A 21,026-nucleotide genomic window follows, 5' to 3' on the forward strand; every position below is an offset into this window, starting at 1 on the left:
TTTTCAGCAACGTTGTCTAGCCACACTCCATTTTGAAGCGGGAGCTCCTGGGATAAAGATACTATGTGGATGGGACCTAAGAGATTCCTAGAGATTTGTTCTCCCAGGTTTTTTCACTTTTGCAGAGATCTTGCACCCTTAGCCCCAACAGAAGTGGAGGACCTACTCTGTGTGATAAGCCCCTCAATGGGCACAGGTGACATTCCTTGGTTTTTAAGTGGAGCAAAAATCCAACCCTCTTTGTTATTTTCATTTTTCCTTCCTTTCATCTCACCTTTGAGCAGGAGAGGGCATGACGGGAGATGCAAGTTCCACTAGAGCAACATCATAATCATAAAATTCAGGGATTCCCTTCTTGGCCAGCCTCCCAATCTGATAATCTGGGTGGGAGTAGAGGCCTCTGACATCATATTGTCTTCTGGCTAGGGAAGAGAAAAGAAAAATAAATCAGACACCCACTGTGGACATCCACAGACATTAGCACGCAGTTACAATGCTCATCTAAATACCTCAAGGTATGTTGCTAGGTAAAGGTAAGGTAAAGGTAGTCCCCTGACATTAAGTCCAGTCATGTCTGACTCTGGGGTGTGGTGCTCATCTCCATTTCTAAGCCGAAGAGCCAGCGTTGTCCATAGACACCTCCAAGGTCATGTGGCCGGCATGACTGCATGGAGCGCCGTTACCTTCCCGCCGGAGTGGTACCTATGGATCTACTCACATTTGCATGTTTTCGAACTGCTAGGTTGGCAGAAGCTAGGGCTGACAGCGGAAGCTCACGCCGCTCCCCGGAATCGAGCCTGCGACCTTTCGATCAACAAGCTCAGCAGGTATGTTTCTAGCTAAACCAATATTTGAAAGGCTGAAATATTTTTGTTGGCATAAACAAAGCCTTGGAGGGTATGAGGCAGGTATCTTGGGAATACAAGAGCCGCTGTTTCTGTCTCCCTCCCATAGGAGGTTTGGTTGACACCCTCCCCTCTTTCTGTTAATACTACTACTACTACTACTACAACTTATTATTATTATTATTATTATCTTTATTTATATCGCTCCACCATCTCACAAAAGGGACTTGGGGCAGCTTACAAGCACCACAAGTGTAGTATATAACATTAATGGTACATGAGTATAAAAACAATACAAAACAATACAAAACAATAAAAATAATATAACCAAAGTTATAAAAACAACCACTGTCAACACATAAAAATAAAATAAAACACTGTTTAAAATGCAGACAATGTGTAGTCAAAACTAGCTGCCTTAAATTCACAACTAAAGTGCCAAAGTGTAAACCTCATATGGGCCCATTTCAGCCTACTCAAGAGGGGCCCCCAGTGGCACAATGCGTTAAACCCCTGTGCCGGCAGGACTGAAGACTGACAGGTCGGAGGTTCGAATCTGGGGAGAGTGTGGATGAGCTCTCTCTGTCAGCTCCAGCTCCCTGTGCAGGGACATGAGAGAAGCCTCCCACAAGGATGGTAAAACATCCGGGCATCTCCTGGGCAACGTCTTTGCAGACAGACAATGATCTCACACCAGAAGTGACTTGCAATTTCTCACAGTGCTCCTGACACACAAAAAGCCTATTTGAGGCCAAAAGCCTGCTTAAAAATCCATGTTTTTAGGATGGATCTGAAAGAGTCAAGGGTGGGAGCTAACCTAATCTCTTTTGAGAGAGTATTCCATAACCAGGGAGCCACTACAGAGAAGGTAGTGGCTCTTTCGTCCCCACCAACCACACTTGAGACAGTGGTAAATCAGGATGTAAGTAAAATTTTAAAAAGGGGAATGGGGGAAATGGTGAGCAACATTTTGGTAATCTGAGAAGCCAACAGGCAGAGGCAGCCCTGGGTAATTTTCAATGGTAAGCAAACAGTATTTTGCCCCCCCCCCCCCCCCCAATCACGGATATATATTTTCTGTCCGTCGTGGGAGTTCTGTGTGCCGTATTTGGTTCAATTCCATCATTGATGGAGTTCAGAATGCTCTTTGATTGTAGGTGAACTATACATCCCAGTAACTACAACTCGCATATGTCAAGGTCTATTTTCCCTCAAGAGCGCCCCTGGGTAAGATCAACTATACTGCAAATGCTTACTTTACATAATGGGCTGAGCCGCCCCTGCCAACAGGAGCATTGTTTTGCATTTAATTAATTGAAGCTGAAAGTCCCAAAACCAAGATTGGAATTGGATGTCTAGTCACTTCTGGTTTCAGTGTCTTCTAGCCTCCTGCATATTTTTACCACTTATATTCATCATGGAATAGCACCAACTGGTCTCTGTTCACTGAGACATAGAATCATAGAATCATAGAATCAAAGAGTTGGAAGAGACCTCATGGGCCATCCAGTCCAACCCCCTGCCAAGAAGCAGGAATATTGCATTCAAATCACCCCTGACAGATGGCCATCCAGCCTCTGCTTAAAAGCTTCCAAAGAAGGAGCCTCCACCACACTCCGGGGCAGAGAGTTCCACTGCTGAACGGCTCTCACAGTCAGGAAGTTCTTCCTAATGTTCAGATGGAATCTCCTCCTCTTTAACATGGTTAAAGGTTCAAGAGCAAACTAGACCAGTTTTATTTTTCCTGGCCATGTGGCAACCCACCAATTCCTCCCCTCTCTCCATCCTCATCTTGAAATGAGATGACTTACCAATAGTGACAGTGATCTGACTAGCTGTATCATCGATAGTGAAGCAATGGGCTGCAGTCAGGACAAAGTATTTGGAAACAAGGGCTCCTTTGCAGTACTCAAAGCCGCCACCTGTACGCTTTGGTTTGGAAGGGGGGAAAAGCAGTGGGGAATTAGTAAATAGAGGGTCATTGGAATGGTAGATAAATATTTTGCAACTGCAATCCTGTAGATCATTACTTGGGAATAAGGACATTATCACACAAGGCTCTAAAAGGGATTTGGGATTGTTAAAAGAGATTGTTAACCCATCTTGGCACTTCATCACACTAGAGAATGAATCCACTTTAAATCTGGTTGCTTACTCCTGCAGAATTCTGGGGTTTGTAGTTTAAGGGGGGGCCTTTAACAGCCTCACTAAACTACAAATCCTAGAATTCTGCAGGAGGCAGAAACTGGATTTAAAATGGTTTCATTCTCTAGTGTGATGAAGAACTTGGTTTGACTAGGAGCACACCAGGGTAGTCACTCTTCATATTGCTCCTTTTTCCCTCACAGAAGACTTGGGACGGGGCCTTTGTAATTAATGATTTCAGCAAATTCATAAGCACTGTCCCTTTCAGCACTTTAAATATCTATATACATAAAAGTCAAAATATGTATGTATGTATGTATGTATGTATTTTCCAAGAAGGTTCCCAAATTCAGAGAGCGCTGTCATGGCCAGCGACAATGGATTTGGACCAAGCTTGGCATGCATACCCATTATGACCAATGTTAAATACTGGTGAGGATTTTGGGGGTGGGGGATTGACCCAGGATGATGGGAGTTGTAGTCCACCCACATACAGAGGGCACAGTCAACCTTATGAACCTTCGAGGACCTTAAGATCGTGTGGAGAGGTCCTGCTCTCGGTCCCGCCATCATCACAAGCACGGCTGGTGGGGACAAGAGACAGGGCCTTCTCAGTGGTGGCCCCTCGGCTATGGAACACCCTTCCTATGAACATTAGATCATCTTCTTTGCTTTTAGCATTTTGGAAAAAACTCAAGATGTGGCTATTCGAGCAGGCAGTTGTGAATACTGAGTAATGGACATAAGAATCGGAATCAATTACAAGATGGATTGGACATTGTTTCAATGAGTATTTATTGAATTATGCTTTATTACCGCTGTTATGATTTTATTGATGTTAAAGTTTTTATATTGTAATTGTGTTTTTGGTGGTATTGAATTTTGCCTTGTCAACAGCCTCAAGTCACCAGACCCCACCAATGATGGATTTTGACGAAAATGACAAACATGACCATCTTAAAATACTGGCAGGCTTTAAGGGAGATTGACAAAGAATGGTGGGAGTTTTAGTTCACCCATGTCAAAAATATCTAACCTGAGCATTGCGGGTGCCTAATTTTTTGGAAGCAAACTACTGCAAACTCTAACCTGAGCCCACTTGGCAATGAGAAGTAAACCTCCCCCTAGCAAAATATACAAAACAGGGAAAGGCTAGTAATTCCAAAATGCATCTTTCCTTTATTAGTAACTAACTTAGATGTTAACATAACAGAATATCTAAAAATGTGTCAAACAATATCTGCCATGTCTTGCTGAATAGTAATAGGGGTCTCTTTTCTAATTCATGTAAGGTACAACAGTCCTGTAAATGGCCATAAAGCAGCTTTACTGGTCATTGTTGTGTGCCTTCAAGTGATTTCTGACCTCTGGTGATCCTATTGTAGAGTTTTCTGGGCAAGAGCTGTTCAAAAGAGGTTTGCTACTGTCTTTCTCATGGGAGCTAGTTACAGGGAGGGGTCAACCCCCCTGTTTAAACAGCTCCACTGGCTTCCAATAAGTTTCCGGTCCCAATTCAAGGTACAGGTGATCACCTATAAAGCCCCAAACGGTTCGGGACCTGCCTATCTTCGCAATCTCATCTTCCCCTACGAACCAATGTGGACCCTGACATCATCTGGAGAGGTTCTGCTCTCTCTTCAAGCACAGTTGGTGGAGACGAGGGAGAGGGCCTTCTTGGTGGTAGCCCCTGGTTTTGGAACTCAATCCCTAGGGAGATCAGACAAGCCCCCACCTTGTCCTCTTTTCGGAGGGAACTAAAAACCTGGATGTTCCATCGTGCCTTTGATTTGGCAGTTCACCAGAAATATATCCTGTTCCTACTTTAAGCTCTGCACCTTCTTTCAGCCTTCTTATCAGCTACCTCGACACTCTTGGCAATAGTTTCCCAACCCTTGTTTCATTCGTTTTCGGCACTTTCTTTTTAAGAATTGTGGTACTTATTGAGCCTGAACTCAGCTATGTTCCCATTATCTCAGCCATACTGTTTTATAATGTTGTTTTTGACTATGTTTGTTTTATACTCTATTTGATTGATATTAATTGTGTCTCTGTTTTTATCTGCAATTGTTGGGCTTGCCCCTTGTAAGCTGTCCTGAGACCCCTAGGGGAGATGGTGATGGGGTATAAAAATAAAGTTGTTGTTGTTGTTGTTGTTGTTATTATTATTATTATTATTATTATTATTATTTTCTCTGAGGCTGAGAGAATGTGACTTGCACAAGGTCAAGCAGTGGTTTTGTGGCTCTGCGTGGATTCGAAACCCTCGTTTCCAGTGACGTGGTCCAATGCCACACTGGTTTTTTTGTGATGCACTATCTGGTCAGAATAATAATAATAATAATAATAATAATAATAATAATAATAATCTTTATTTAGACCCTGCCACCATCTCCCCAACGGGGACTTGGGGCAGCTTACATGAGGCCAAGCCCAGACAACAGATTACAGCAAGCTAAAAGACAGTTGTGAATCCCTAAAATTGTCCACCACTTTCCTACATGTTATTTAGTTATCTATTGCATTTTAACTCTATGTTCTCAACCTGGGGGTCGGGACCACTGGGGGGTCGCGAAGGGGTGTCAGAGGGGTCCCCAAAGGCCATCAGAATATACAATATTTTCTGTTGGTCATGGGGGGTTTGTGTGGGAAGTTTGGCCCAATTCTATCATTGGTGGGGTTCAGAATGCTCTTTGATTCTAGGTGAACTATAAATCCCAGCAACTACAACTCCCAAATGTCAAGGTCTATTTTCCCCAAACTCCACCAGAGTTCACATTTGCACATATTGAGTGTTCGTGCCAAGTTTGGTCCAGATCCATCATTGTTTGAGTCCACAGTGCTCTCTGGATGTAGGTGAACTACAATTCCCAAACTCAAGATCAATGCCCACCAAGCCGTTCTAGCATTTTCTTTTGGTCATGGGAGTTTTGTGTGACCAGGTCTGATTCAATTCCTTCGTTGATGGAGTTCAGAATGCTCTTTGATTGTAGGTGAACTATAAATCCCAGCAACTACAACTCCCAAATCTCCCCCAACCCCACCAGTATTCAAATTTGGGAGTATCGGATATTTGTGCCAAATTTGGTCCAGTGAATGAAAATCCATCCCGGATATCAGATATTTACACTACGATTCATAACAGTAGCAAAATTACAGTTATGAAGTGGCAACAAAAATAATGTTATGATTGGGGGTCACCACAACATGAGGAACTGTATTAAGGGGTCGCGGCATTAGGAAGGTTGAGAACCACTGTTAGCCTGGTTCAAACCAGGGGAGAGATAAATAAGAAATGAAATCTATCATCATCATCATCATCTCTGTGTTCTGTAATTCAACTTCTGCTCTAAAGAATCTGCACAGAAGGTGAACATAAAATAAACACGGAAGTTGAGAAAAAGCCATAACTTGCTTCCCCCTTTTCCTGCCCATCTGGAGAAAGAGGAAGCCATGAGCTCAACATCACAACCAAAGAAGGCAACTGTTTTCAGCTTCCGCTCCAAAGGTCTCCATCTTACCCTGATGGTGATCGTGGTGTACCAGGGGTTCTTCTGTTGGTCGTCTGCATCTGAGTGCTCCTTGGCCAAGCCACACATAGACAAAGTCTCACTTTCATCTAGGAAGAATTATTATTATTATTATTATTATTATTATTATTATTAGATACATGACAAGATTAGTACACAGCAAACGAGATCACTATGCTGGCTTTTGTACTGGATCACACATCGGACACTTCCCAAGTGTCTAGGACTGTGTAATGTAATATTGTCCGAATGCCTGATCATCGTCTCTCAAAGCAGTTACTATACTCCCAACTCAAGAATGGCAAACAGAATATTGATGGACAGGAAAAGAAATTTAATGATGGGCTTAAAGCTAACCTTAAAAACTGTGACATAGACACCAAGAACTAGGATCTCAACTCTATACTCCTATTTATGTAGTTTAAAATCACACTGGCTTTTTTAGCTGCTGCATGACACTGTTGGCTCCTAAGATCACATTCTGAACTAGTCCATGCTGAATGAAGTCAATATATAGAGTTATAGTATGGCACAGTATGGAGTATAGTATTAAGTAGGCCTATTTTTAATGGCAATTCTCAACCAATTAGAAATTACATTGCTCCAGCTCCTGCCAATCCCCTTGGGTGCCAGTTAACTGGGAGTCTACTGTAAATGTATTAATATTATATGAAGCACAACAAGATTACTACACAGCAAACAAGATCACCATGCTGGCTGTTGTATTGGATCACACATCAGACACTTCCCAAATGTCTAGGACTGTGTGATGTATCGGCGGATAATGCATGCAGATCTGAGTAGAGTGGCCTTTTGCAGCTGACAGATGGTAATTTTGTCAGTGCTGATTGTTTTTAAGTGCAGGCCAAGGTCTTTAGGCACTGCACCCAGCGTGCCGATCGCCATTGGGACCACCTTTACTGGCTTGTGCCAGAGTCTTTGCAGTTCTATCTTTAAATCCTCATATTGTGAAAACTTTTCCAGTTGCTTCTCCCTTTTCCTGCCATTTGAATCCATTGCTCTGTGTCCTAGTTTCCAGAGCTGCAGGAAACAAGCTTGCCCCTTCCTCAATGTGACATGCCCTCAAATATTGAAACCTGTCCTTCTCTTCTTCAAGCTAAACATTATCCAGCTTCCTAAGTTGCACCTCTTAGGGCTTGGCATTGGAGGCCCAACAGGTAAAGCATGAAATTAGTGAAAATATAGGTCTTTCTTACCGATCATCTTCTCAAAAGCCAGCTGAAGGTCTTCATAGGTTTTTATTTTGAAAGCATGTGTCTCGCCACTCTTTTGAGATGCAATCTTATTCACATTTTCCATCACGACTGTGCCTCCAACAGCAAAGACGTAGACATCTGTGGTAAAATGTGGATAGAAACATATAGATGAGTAGAGAAATGTCAAGCCTCCTGAAGAAGAAGGCAGAACCAAAATGGGTAAAGGAGAAGGAAATCCATATTGTACTCTTGCATTAAGATCTTTTTCTATGCTGTGAGAGCCTTTCCACTGATCAGTGACTGCATAAATCATGACAGCAGTTTCCAGGGGCAAACAATAACAATAGCTATATCTTGCATCAGACTTGTGGCAATGGAAGTGCTGTAAGCTATATGTCAGAAGAAGGGACCAACAAAATTGGGTTGTTGTAGATTTTTTCGGGCTATGTTTTAGAGCAGAGGTCCTCAAACTAAGGCCCGGGGGCCGGATACAGCCCTCCAAGATCATTTACCTGGCCCTCACTCAGGGTCAACTAAGTCTGAAATGATTTGAAAGCACTCAACAACAACAATCCTTTCTCATCAGCGAAAAGCAAGCCCACACTTCCCATTGAAATACTAATAAGTTTATATTTGTTAAAATTGTTCTTCATTTTAATTATTGTATTAAGTGTTTTTTGCACTACAAATAAGATATGTGCAGTGTGCATAGGAATTCAATTTTTTTTCATATTATAATCCGGCCCTCCAACAATTTGAGGGACTGTGACCTGGCCCTCTGCTTAAAAAGTTTGAGGACCCCTGTTCTAGAGGCATTCTCTCCTGATAGTTAGCCTGCATCTATGGCAAGCATCCTCAGAGGTAGTGAGGTCACTGCCTCTGAGGATGCTTGCCATAGATGCAGGCAAAACGTCAGGAGAGAATGCCTCTAGAACATAGCCATATAGTCCAAAAAAACCTACAGCAACCGGCCATGAAAGCCTTCGACAATACATAGACCAACAAAATTACTTCTGTGTATTCCTTGCCCAAGTAAAACCTCAAAAACTTGTGGAATCACCATAAAGTGGGCTTGATGAATCCAAGGCTGGAGTTAAAATTGCTGGACAAAACATTGACAACCTTAGATATACAGATGATACCACTTTGATGTCCGAAAGCAAGGAGGAGCTGAGAGCCTTCTAACCAAAGTGAAAGAAGAAAGTGCAAAAGCTGGGTTGCAGTTAAACAACAACAATGAAAACCAAGATTATGACAACCAGACTGATTGAGAACTGATAAATAGAGAGAGATAACATGGAGACAGTGACAGACTTTGTATTTCTAGGCGCAAAGATGACTGCAGATGCAGACTGCAGCCAGGAAATCAGAAGACGCTTACTTTTTGAAAGGAGAGCAATGACCAATCTCGATAAAATAGTGAAGAGTAGAGACATCACACTGGCAACGTTAAAGCAATGGTATTCCCCGTAGTAACCTATGGATGTGAGAGCTGGACCATAAGGAAGGCTGAGCGAAGGAAGATAGATGCTTTTGAACTGTGGTGTTGGAGGAAAATTCGGGGAGTGCCTTGGACCGCAAGAAGATCCAACCAGTCCATCCTCCAGGAAATAAAACCCAACTGCTCATTGGAGGGAAGGATACTAGAGACAAAGATGAAGTACTTTGACCACATCATGAGAAGACAGGAAAGCCTAGAGAAGACAATTATGCTGGGGAAAATGGAAGGGAAAAGGAAGAGGGGCCGACCAAGGGCAAGATGGATGGATGGTATCCTTAAAGTGACTGGCTTGACTCTGAAGGAACTGAGGGTGACCATGGCTGACAGGGAGCTCTGGTATGGGATGGTCCATGAGGTCACGAAGAGTCGGAAGCAACTGAACCAATAAACAACAACACCATAAAGTTGACAGGCGACCTGAACATACCCAGAATTGACTTCATTCCCATAAAATATTTGAAACTATCTGAAGATCAAAGAACATAAGAGCCCAGATTAATCAATTGTAGAGTTCTAACAGGCTCATAAGAAAGAGATACCATGGGCCTTGGACTCCAGGCAGCCCTTGAGACCACCAACGGCAACACCAGAAACTTCATGTCAGCCTGCCAACACACAGTCCACTGCATCACTATGTCTAAATTAGTGACATTAAGCCCTGGCCCTTGAGCGCTCCAGTTGGAGGTCAGCTGTGACCAGCAGTTATGCTGAATTTGAAGAGGCATGAATGGAGGGCAAAAGAGAGAAATGTGCCAAGAGGAAGGCGCGTCAAGCCAACCCCTACTGGGACCACCTTCCACCTGGAAACCGATGCCCTCACTGTGGGACAACATGCAGATCAAGAATAGGGCTCCACAGTCACCTACGGACCCATGGCCAGGATACTACACTTGGAGGACCATCATCCTCGCAGTACGAGGGAACTCGTAAGTAAGTAAGTAAGTAAGTAAGTAAGTCTAAATTACCTAAGTAGTCCTCTCTGGGGTGGGTGCGGTTACGTCCAATGCTGAGGAAGTCCCTGATTTGTCTGATGACACGAATTGGATCACCACCCATGTTGTAGTCACCTGTAGAAAAGGAGGGGGGGGAGAGAAAGGAATGGATGGAGAACAATCATGAGAGATTCAATTACTATAAAGGTGGTTTGTATATTGGAGCTGATGGTACATGCCACATTCTCTCATTAGTAAAGGTAAAGGTTTCCCTTGACATTAAGTCTAGTCATGTTCGACGCTGGGGGGGGGGGGGGGTGCTCATCTCAATTTCTAAGCAGACACCTCCAAGGTCATGTGGCCAGTAGGACTGCATGGAGCACCATTACCTTCCCGCTGGAGCAGTACCTATTGATCTACTCACATTTGCATGTTTTCAAACTGCTAGGTTGGCAGAAGCTAGGGATAACAGCAGGAGCTCAACCCGCTCCCTGGATTTGAACCTGCTGTGCCACCAGGGGCCCCATTCTCTCATTAGCTTGGTATTATTTATATAGAGCAGGTGGATTTGTAGTGTGAAAACATCCAAAAGCTGCAAAGTCTTTCCCATGAGAAAATTGGTAGAAAGAGGGTCAACTCCTGGGATGTTTTCAGAAATTGATCACTGGAGTTAAAGGCTGCATAAAAGGGAATGCTTTTTACTAGTTGACAAATGGAGTTGAAGCCTACATAAAGAGTTAATTGCTTTCACTATGTATGTACTGTGCACCCCTTCCTAGATTTGGGGGACTTAAAGTTGGTAGAAATCCTCAAGGTTGGATTTCTGCAATGTACTTTACATTGGGCTACTTTTGTACCAATTTTGGAAACTCCGGCTGGTTCAAAATACGGCAACCAGATTGGTTACAGGAACATTCAGGAGGTTGTTGTTGGTTTTTTTTTTGGTCATGTTAGGAGCGACTTGAGAAACTGCAAGTCGCATCTGGTGTGAGGAAATTGGCTGTCTGCAAGGATGTTGCTCAGGTGACGCTTGGATGTTTTTGATGTTTTACCATCCTTGTGGGAGGCTTCTCTCATGTCCCTGCATGGGGAGCTGGAGCTGACAGAGGGGGCTTATCCGCACTCTCCCTGGATCTGAACCTCTGACCTCTCATTTTTCAGTCTTGCCGGCACAACGGTTTAATCCATTGCACCACTGGGGGCTCCAGGAGTAAACATATTACACCTATCCTAAAGTCACTCCACTGGCTGCCAATTAGTTTCCAAGTAAAGCACGAGGTGTTGACATTGACCTTGAAAGCCCTACATGGTTTACCCATACCTGACACTGCTGCAGACTTTCCTATCCTGTGGGTTCTTTCTCTTTTATACCTTTTGCAATTTTGGGTGTTTTCATCTATAAAATGTTAGAGGGCATATGAGCTGCATTAAGATATCACGTGCTGCTATGTTTGTCCCAACCTTTTGGGTAGGGCGCTCACATAGCAGCACATGAAAGCTTTGTTGGAGCATGTAAAAATCAGTTGCTGAGAGTGTTCACTGAAAAATGCAAAGCCTGAAGCTGATTGGTTGGGCTATGCCCAGGGTGCTAGCTGAGCCTGGGAGTTTTGGCTACAGTTACATGTTTAGGTTTTTCTGTGCAGGAGCTTGCCAAGACAAGTTAATATATTTTCTGAGCTGCTGGAAGGAGATCTTTCGCATGGACATCCAGGGACCATTTGAATCTCTCTTAAAGGACAGGGTGTGAGTCAATGCAACTGTTCACATGTTGCTCTGTATAACAAAGAGTAAACATCTTATTTTTAACTGAACATCTGTGCGGCATATATTTTTCTCTGGCAAGACAGTGTGTGAACTGGTAAAGACGTGAATTACGCATGATTTTCATTCCACCACAAGCTTTCCATAAATACAAAATAAACGTCTTTATATAAATAAGATTTTTAAATGCGCACCACGACTGTGACACAGCTGGCTGGGAGTCAGCTGCATTAAGATCACTAGTGATTGAAAGGTCATGAGTTCGAAGCCATCCCGGGTCAGAGTGAGCTTCCGACCAATTTGTGCAGCTTGTTGTCGACCTTTGCAACCCAAACGACAGTTGCATCTGTCAAGTAGGAAATTTAGGGACCACTTATGTGGGGAGGCTAATTTAACTAATTTACGAGGCCATAAAAATCTCCAACAAGCATGCGGGGAATGAGGAAGTACTTCATCAGTGTCACGGATGGACGGTGAAGCGACAGCTCCCCTGGTGGCCAGAAAAAATTGGAATGTTAAAAAATTATTTATTTATTTTATTTACAGTATTTATATTCCGCCCTTCTCACCCCGCAGGGGACTCAGGGCGGATTACAATGTACACATATATGGCAAACATTCAATGCCAAAGACACACAACAGAAATAGACAAACAGTCAGAGGTTATTAAGTTTTTCTGGCTGCCAGGGGAGCTGTCGCTTTCATCATCCATCTGCGACGCTGATGAAGTATTTCCGCATTCCCCGCATGCTTTTGCTGGAGTGCTTTGCTTGAGTCTTTTTTATGGCCTCGTAAATTTTGTTAAATTACCCTCCCCACACAGAGGTGGTACCTAATTTTCCTACTTGACAGATGCAACTGTTTCAGGTTGCAAAGGTCGACAACAAGCTACACAATTGGTTGGAAGCTCACTCCGACCCAGGCTGGCTTCAAGCTCATGACCTTGTGGTCAGAAGTGATCTTAATGCAGCTGACACTCAGACAGCTGTGCCAAATATCCTCTGACTGCTTGTCTATATATGTTGTGTGTGTGTATGGCATTGAATGTTTGCCATGTATATGTACATTGTAATCCACCCTGAGTCCCCTGCAGGGTGAGAAGGGCAAAATATTAATACTGTAAACAAACAAACAAACAAACAAACAAACAAATAATCTCCACCAATTGGCAGCTCTAGACTCAGAGGAGTGTTTTTGGAGTATGCATTTGTGTGTTTGAGAGCAACCCCATTCTCTCTGGAGGACCAAAGAGCTTGTTTTCCTCTCTCCAGAAGATCTCACCATCACTCAGGAGGACAATAACATGGCGAGTTTTTTCGGACACCGGAGGAGGATTCAGTCCTCGCCTCCTTTCTGCTGCTTGCTGGGTGATCATCATTGTGTAGACAGCAGAAAGGCCTTTTTGGATGTTGGTCCCAGGCTTCTGCTTGTGTTCTGGAGAAGGAAAAAGGCAAAATCATCACCACAGGATGCATTTACACTGTGAAATTAATGCGGTTTGAGAGCACTTCAGCACCATGCTATTCAATGACATATCTTGACACTTGAGGATCTTTTCCAGTTCCTTCACAGCTGTCCTTCCGATACACAGAATTATCAAATCATAGAGACCTCGTGGGCCATCCAGTGCAACCCCATTCTGTCAAGAAGCAGGAAAATCACATCAAAAGGACCCCTGACAGATGGCCATCCAGCCTCTGCTTAAAAGCCTCCAAAGAAAAAGCCTCCACCACTCTCCAGGGAAGAGTTCCACTGCTGAACAACTCTCACAGTTAGGAAGTTCTTCCTCATATTCAGGTGGAATGTCCTTTCCTGTAGTTTGAAGCAATTGTTCCATTGTCTCATAGTTTCCAGAGCAACAGAAAACAAGCTTGCTCCCTCCTCCCTATGACTTCCCCTCACATATTTGTAATTGGCCCTCATCATGTCTCCTCTCAGCCTTCTCTTCTTCAGGCTAAACATGCCCAGCTCTTTAAGCCACTCCTCATAGGGCTTGTTCTCCAGACCCTTGATCATTTTAGTCACCCTTCTCTGGACACATTCCAACTTGTCAATATCTCCCTTCAATTGCAATCTCTGCAAGGCTCCAGAACTGAAAAATATGCCTTACCTGAATATTTCATTCCCTCCAGCTTTTCAATCACCCAGGATGCATCAGTGCTCTGATCATCTGTGGTACGCACAAGCTCCTTGACTTCGGTTGCAAAGGTGATGACGGCATACCTGGGGGTGATGTCATAGCTGGAGATCTGCAAAGGGAGGCCATGGACATGCTCAGAGGTTCACTTCACTTGTGCACACTCATTCTTTCTCTTTCTCTCTCATACACAAACATGACATATTCAAGAACGGGAAATGAAATTTTGATGGACAGGAAAAGAGATTTAAAGATGGTCTTAAAGCTAACCTTAAAAATTGTGGCATAGACACCGAGAACTAGGAAGACCTGGCAATTGAGTGCTCTAACTGGAGGTCAGCTGTGACCATCAGTGCTGCAGAATTTGAAGAGGCACAAATGGAGGGAGAAAAAGAGAAATGTGTAGGAGAACATGCGGATCAAGAATAGGGCTCCACGGCCACCTGTGGACCCACCACCAAGACACCACATCTGGAAGACAATCATCCTCGAGCTATGAGGGATTGCCTAAGTAAGTAAGTAAGCATACACAGCTTCTGACACTCCCAGCTCCTCTGAATCACAAGATACTAACAAATAGAACATTATTCCAAGGTGTTAGTGATTATGTTCAAATGTCAAGACCTGCCTAGGGACACTGTTCTGACAATCGTCTGCAGGTCAGAAAGATTTTCCGCAGAACCGTCCGTACCTTCTCAATTAACTTGATGGACATATTCTGAGCTTCCTTGAATTGGTCCCGCTTAATGCTCCGCGAGGCATCAAGGACGATGTAGATGTTCAATGAGCCGTCCTTCTCAATCTTGATTTTACGCTTCCCTGTAGTGGCTGTGGAGGAAAAGAGCCAGAGATGGAGAGGGAGGAATTTCTCAGCACCGTCCAGCATCTGCACCAGGGGTGGAGAAAGGGTCCCGACCTCTTTTTTATATCTGCCAAGCTTCCAAGAATATTCCAATGTCCCCTCCTAATTTGTCTTCTGCTAATAAACGCATTGAAGGATTTGAAACTGTTCCCGTTGACAAATGTTTGTTTGTCCCCCTCTCTCCCCAAAATGCTCACAAAGTCAAAATCCCACCATTCAGTCATGAAAATCCACCAAGTAACCTTGGCCAAGTCACACTCATTCAGCTTCAGAGGAAAGCCAAAACAAGCCTTCTGCTGACCAAATCTTGGCGAGAACTCTCCATGATAGAGTCACCTTAAGTCAAAAAGGACCTGAAGGCACTGTTGTACATCAGCCTGTTTACTGTGTGATTGTGTCATGCATGGAATGGGGATGATGTTCCTGATGGTGGGCCTGGGCCTGTTGACAGTGGGGATGAGGGTTTGCCTAGGCCTGAGTTAAGCTTAGATGGGAGGCCCGAGCTGTCTCTGGAAGATTCACAAGGTCACATTCCTGAGAGAGGCCCTTTGCTGTCTTTCTCAGAGCAACTGTCTGGAGATAATTTGTCAGGTGCAGAAGTTAATGAGTGTAGATAGAAAGCAAAGCTTTTGTAAACAGCAACAGAGTGCTCAGGCACAAAGAAGATCAACTTGTTTACAGCAAAAGAGAGATTAAAAAACCTTTATCTGGTGGGAAGGTCAAGCAAAATGCTTTTGTTTTGGTTTTGGGATCTGGAAAAGCCTTATATTGACTTATGGGAAAGAGTTGCCTCAGTTGGGTCAATGTTTCAATTTCATGTCAGTTTTGCTCTCAAGTGTTCTTAGTTTCATGTACCAAGTTTTTGCCAAGCTCCTGATTTGTGTATTGGATGTTTCATGCTGCCTCGTTTCATGGTTTCTTGTGCCTGTCTCATGGATTTATATACCTATGGACCTTGATTTGCCTTGAAGCTCACGGACTAACCTTTGTTTTGGAACTTTATTGTTTTGCTAATTTTACTGTCTTGCCTACTTATATTCTTCAATAAACTGCTTGCTGATTTTACCAAGCTGGTGTGGTGTTTAAAATCAGAGGTGTTCCTACTCTGGTGTACAATAGGCACATAACAACAACAGCAGCAGCAGTAATAAAAACAACAACATCACTGTCTCTCCTTTCAGAATATCCAAAGGAGAGGCTTTTTCGTAAGAAGTCTCACTCACAAAAGCTACTTACAAACATTTTTGTCAGAATCACTGGACTCAGCAGTTTCAGTGAGAGAGGAAATGAACTTGGAGGAGACTTCTTCTGGGGTGTCATAGCTGAATGGGCCTGGAAAGGAAAATATGGAGGCAGAATTAGCAATACGAAGAACTGGCCATAGTGGTTGGCGGCTTTTGGGAGTCAATACACACACAAAAATTCACTTTGCCAAACTCTTTGGACTGAAGCAGAGCATGGATTGTTACTTCTCTGAAGTCTGACATTTATTTCCCTGAAGCCCAAAAGATTTGTCCCAGATGCGGAAATAGCCCTTTGGACTTCCCTGGATTTCCAGTCCATATCCTCAATTTACCAGGGAGGATCCCGATTAATCCTCTTTTGTCCAACTTTTACAATAGGGATTTTAGACAGAATAGGGTTTCTTGCATTTCTTTCTTTAAACCCTACACTTGTTCTTCCCCTCTTTTGAAATGCATGGTCATAAACACCTCGAAAGTAGACCTTGTGACTCTGGACATTTCCTGGGGGGCTGTAATTATATTAAGTCTCTCCCTTCTTGATTCTCTCCTTATCTCTCTCTCTCTCTGCTCTTCTGCTCTAATCGTCGCCATTTAGAGTTGGGAAAGAATGAAGACTTTATCTCACATGTGTCAAAATCAAGGCATGTGGGCCAAATCTGACTCGCCATGACATTTGTGATCCTCCAGATGCCAGACTACAACTTCAATCTTCCTCATCATCATTAGACATGACTAGAGCTGATGGGAGTTGGGATGCAATAACATCTAGGTTGCAGCTTGTTCTGTTTAGTCAGGATAATGGGGTTTGAATTTAGATACAAGGCATGTAGATATGAAGTCTGACTTTGAAACGCCCTTGAACCTTCCCCCAACTTCAGAGCCACAGGTGCTCATGGGCAGCAATTCCTATCATCCCCAGTCCACAAGGCAGATAATAAAAAGTGATGGGATTTATCATTCAATGACATAATTGGGTAAAAACTGAACACCACCAACCTATATATACACATGTGTGTGTGTGTGTGTGTGTGTTTGTGTATAGTTGACTCTCTGTATCCATGGATTCTCAATCCATGGATTCAACAGCCCTTTGAAGGCTGATGTAGCTCTTGATGAAAATGAGTTTGACACCCCTATTTTACCCAATCTTTTCGCTAGTTAGTTAAGATGTAGATTCTTAATACATATATAAATGCAAAGTCATTAGCAAACCTACCACTTCCGACTTTTGTTTTTGGAGTCAACAATGGAACTTGGGAAAGCAACATAAAGAAATTTAGGCACATTTTATCTGCTACTTTGCTAAACAAAAGTTAATTCCTAATAGTTTTTATTTTCAGATGTTTCCCAGAAAGGGCTAACAACCCAGGAGACACTAATTCCCAACAGGTTCCCCACCAGTCTATGTGAAAATGCCAGGTGATTCGTTCATCCATCTAGTCCAGCAAGAGTTCTTCAAGATCTCAAGCATAATTTCCAGCATGCCAACTCCAGAGTCCTCCCACCTGTCACTCAAACCAATTTACTTACTTCGACATTCCGGCTCTGCTCCACTCCACATTCCTGACTCTTGGCAAACCCGCTCTTTGGATCCCACAAGAGAGAGGCCTCTTTCACAGGTGTACTGGACCTTGTATTCAATCCTGTATTGCGTACCAGCTTTGCGGGCACCAATTGGGATACCAGGGTTGCGACAGTGGCCAGCTGTGTGGGAAAAGACAAGAAACAACAATGAAACTTTCACTGATATTGTAACAGTGAATACTGGATGGTGTATGCAAGTAAATCTGACTCCTTTTTTGGGGGAGGGGAGGCTTAGCATCCCATAGGGTGAGACTACAACTACTGATGCTTTTTGTTATTCTAGGCTGAACATCAAGCTGAACATCAGCTGCACTCTTAACTAGTTCACAACTGAGCTTTTGCAAATAATACCTTGATTTGCAGAAGACAGAGACCATTGTAAGTTGCTGCAGAGCTTCCAGGTTTGGAATGGATCCATAGTGTGATAGGTAAAGTAAAGGTAAAGGTTTCCCCTTGACATTAAGTCTAGTCATGTCTGACTCTGGGGGTTGGTGCTCACCTCCATTTCTAAGCTGAAGAGCCAACGTTGTCTGTAGATGCCTCCAAGGTCATGTGGCCAGCATGACTGCATGGAGGGCCATTACCTTCCCACTGGAGCAGGGCCTATTGATCTATTCACATTGATGACAGTTCTCACCTTAGGTTATTGGGAGCTGTTCTGAGTTTAAATTATTGTTTGATATGCTATTGGTATTATTTTTGTATTGTACTGTATGTTTATTTGTGCCATAAGTAAGCCGCCCTGAGTCCCTTCGGGGAGTTGGAGGCGGAGTATAAAAATTAAGTTATTTCTTTATTAATTATTGGCATGTTTTTGAACTGCTACGTTGGCAGAGAAGCTTAGAGAAGATAATTATGCTGTGGAAAATGGAAGGAAAAAGGAAGAGGGGCCAACCAAGGATGGATGGATGGTATCCATGAAGTGACTGGCTTGACTCTGAAGGAGCTGGGGGTGGTGACGGCCAACAGGGAGCTCTGGTATGGGCTGGTCCATGAGGTCACTAAGAGTCGGAAGCGACTGAACGAATGAACAACAAACAGGTTGGCAGAAGCTGGGGCTAATAATGGGAGCTCACTCTGCTCCACAGATTTGAACCGTGACCTTTGGTCAGCAAATTATGCAGCTCAGTGGTTTAATGTGATGGGTAGAAGAGCACTATTTCAAACATGTATGAGGAGAAAATAGACTGGTGGAAAGGGCTCCAGATTGCAACCTGTATGCAAAAAACTGTAAGAAAAGATGAATACAAGTGAGATCTACTGTCTCTTGCTAAGAGTTTGATGAAGTCCTCTGTAAATATTACTTTGCAGAGAAACAAAGTCCACAGAATTGCTCAGGATTGATGTAATTTTTAGAATTGTTGCTGTTTCTTTGATCTCTACCCCTCCTCTCTCCTGAATATGGCATTTTGGCTTAGGGAACTGGATATATTTAGAGCCCAGAGGAGAAGGGACATGATAGCCATGCTTAAATATCTGAAAGGATGCCACATTGAAGATGGAGCAGGCATGTTTTCTGCTGCTCCAGAAACTCAACACAGAGCAATGGATTCAAACTACGGGAAGGAAGAACTTCCTGATGGTAAGAACCATTCTACGGTGATGGAGTTTCCTTTTCTTGAGGTTGTTATACAGAGATCAGTAGTCCTCCATGGCAGGATGGGGTTGGGCTGGATGGCCCTTGGAGTCTCTTCCAACTCTGATTTTGTGATGGTAACTGAACATGGTGATAAATCAACAAATGGGGCCAATAGATGTAAACGACCTTTTATTGCCTACTTTTTCCCAAAGAGAAAGACTTTGCAGAACGGTCTCACCTCCATCATCACATATGGTTGTCTCTCCACTCCACTTTCCATTTGGGAGGCAGGTGCGCTTCTGGGATCCTCGCAACGTGTATCCTCCATAGCACTCGAATGTCAGCTCCTGGCTTACATTGTAGTAGAACTGCCTTGGTTCATACATGCCATTTTCAAACTCTATAGGCCTGTGGCAGCGGATGTCTGGAACGAAGGGCCAATGTCAGAAAGGGAGAGGTCTGTCTAGTTTTCAGCCTGTGTGTTTGGCCAATCTCATAAAACATTCCCTCTCAAAGCCTGTCTCGTGCTCCCCGCCAAAATTAATTGTTGTGTTATAAAGAAAAGCGCTGCTAGGTCAGACCAAAGACTTATCTAGTTCATGCCATGGTTAATCAACAAGCCTGACATTCTGCAGGTCATGAATCAACATAGTTGAAAAATGTGTAGTAATGTCCTGCTTGTAATTACACTATAGGAATCTCTGTGGTCAACATCCAGTTCTGGATAGAATTGAATTGGAGGACCCAGAGATTCCTAGGGAAAACATTGCAATCAAATCAGTGAATGATCAGTTTCACAAAAGGCAAACCTGCAAATGTCAACTGTACCTCACAACACAGGATCCCTTGGAATGGAGCCATGACAATTAAAGTAGATATCTAAATAGTATTGTCATTGATTTTTTTTTGAAGTAATGGAATCATAAGCATTGTAATAGTGACATACACTGCAGTGTTTTGGACCATGAACAAAGGACATATTTGGCTGATGGCAACAAAAGCATGTCCCACAGTGCATGCATACAATGTGTACACATTGTCTTAAAGTGAATGCATACAATCTGTACACACTCCAGAAGCACTCCAAGTGGCCGGATACTGGTCAAAGGACATTTAATCAACTACCAAACTCACAAATTTTGTATTTTGTCTGTTTGTTTGCTTTGTTCTGTTAGAAATGTAATATAATTGACTGGTTGCCCTGACACGACAAATAAATAAAATAAATAAATCTGTACACAGTGTTGGAGCATGTAGAGAAATCAGCTAATGTGTGTGTGTCAACTGTAAAATAAGATTCACAAAGCTGATTGGTCGGGCTATGCCCAGGGAGCAGGCTGAGCCTGGAACTTTTGGTTACTGTTACATTTTTGTTCAGGCTTGAGCTATGCAGGTGCTTGCAGAGAAGCAGAGAGAAAAGAGAGAAGCAGAGAGAGAGAGAGAGTTTGGAGTGTGCTCTCACTTCATGAGTTGCTGAAGGAGTTTGTCCACATGGACCAAGAAAGACCATTTTAAATCTCACATAAAAGGACATTATGTCAGTTGATGCAACTGATTACACTATACATATGTTGTTCAGAACTACAAAGAGAACTACTTGTTCTTTACTGTTAATCTGTGGAGCATATTTTCTTTCTCTGGTAAGGCAGTGTGTGGGCTGCTCAAATGTAAACTACACGTGGTTTGTTTTAC

General features: G+C 43.2%; 1 protein-coding gene across 1 annotated transcript in view; it reads right to left on the minus strand.

Moving 5' to 3' along the window:
* LOC132765693 (uncharacterized) overlaps window positions 1–21,026 on the minus strand; it is a 100,174-nt gene that overhangs the window by 10,928 nt on the left and 68,220 nt on the right. Inside the window, exons 22-32 of the mRNA XM_067464751.1 lie at window positions 19,573–19,758; window positions 17,702–17,875; window positions 16,164–16,259; window positions 14,757–14,893; window positions 14,039–14,177; window positions 13,210–13,362; window positions 10,201–10,302; window positions 7,735–7,872; window positions 6,509–6,606; window positions 2,657–2,774; window positions 275–422 (exon numbers count right to left, since the gene is read on the minus strand). Coding sequence (XP_067320852.1) covers window positions 275–422; window positions 2,657–2,774; window positions 6,509–6,606; window positions 7,735–7,872; window positions 10,201–10,302; window positions 13,210–13,362; window positions 14,039–14,177; window positions 14,757–14,893; window positions 16,164–16,259; window positions 17,702–17,875; window positions 19,573–19,758 — 1,489 coding nt within the window. The remainder of the gene's footprint in view (window positions 1–274; window positions 423–2,656; window positions 2,775–6,508; window positions 6,607–7,734; window positions 7,873–10,200; window positions 10,303–13,209; window positions 13,363–14,038; window positions 14,178–14,756; window positions 14,894–16,163; window positions 16,260–17,701; window positions 17,876–19,572; window positions 19,759–21,026) is intronic.

The sequence above is a fragment of the Anolis sagrei genome, chromosome 2, assembly GCF_037176765.1.
Source record: "Anolis sagrei isolate rAnoSag1 chromosome 2, rAnoSag1.mat, whole genome shotgun sequence".
NCBI classification, from domain to species: Eukaryota; Metazoa; Chordata; class Lepidosauria; order Squamata; family Dactyloidae; genus Anolis; species Anolis sagrei.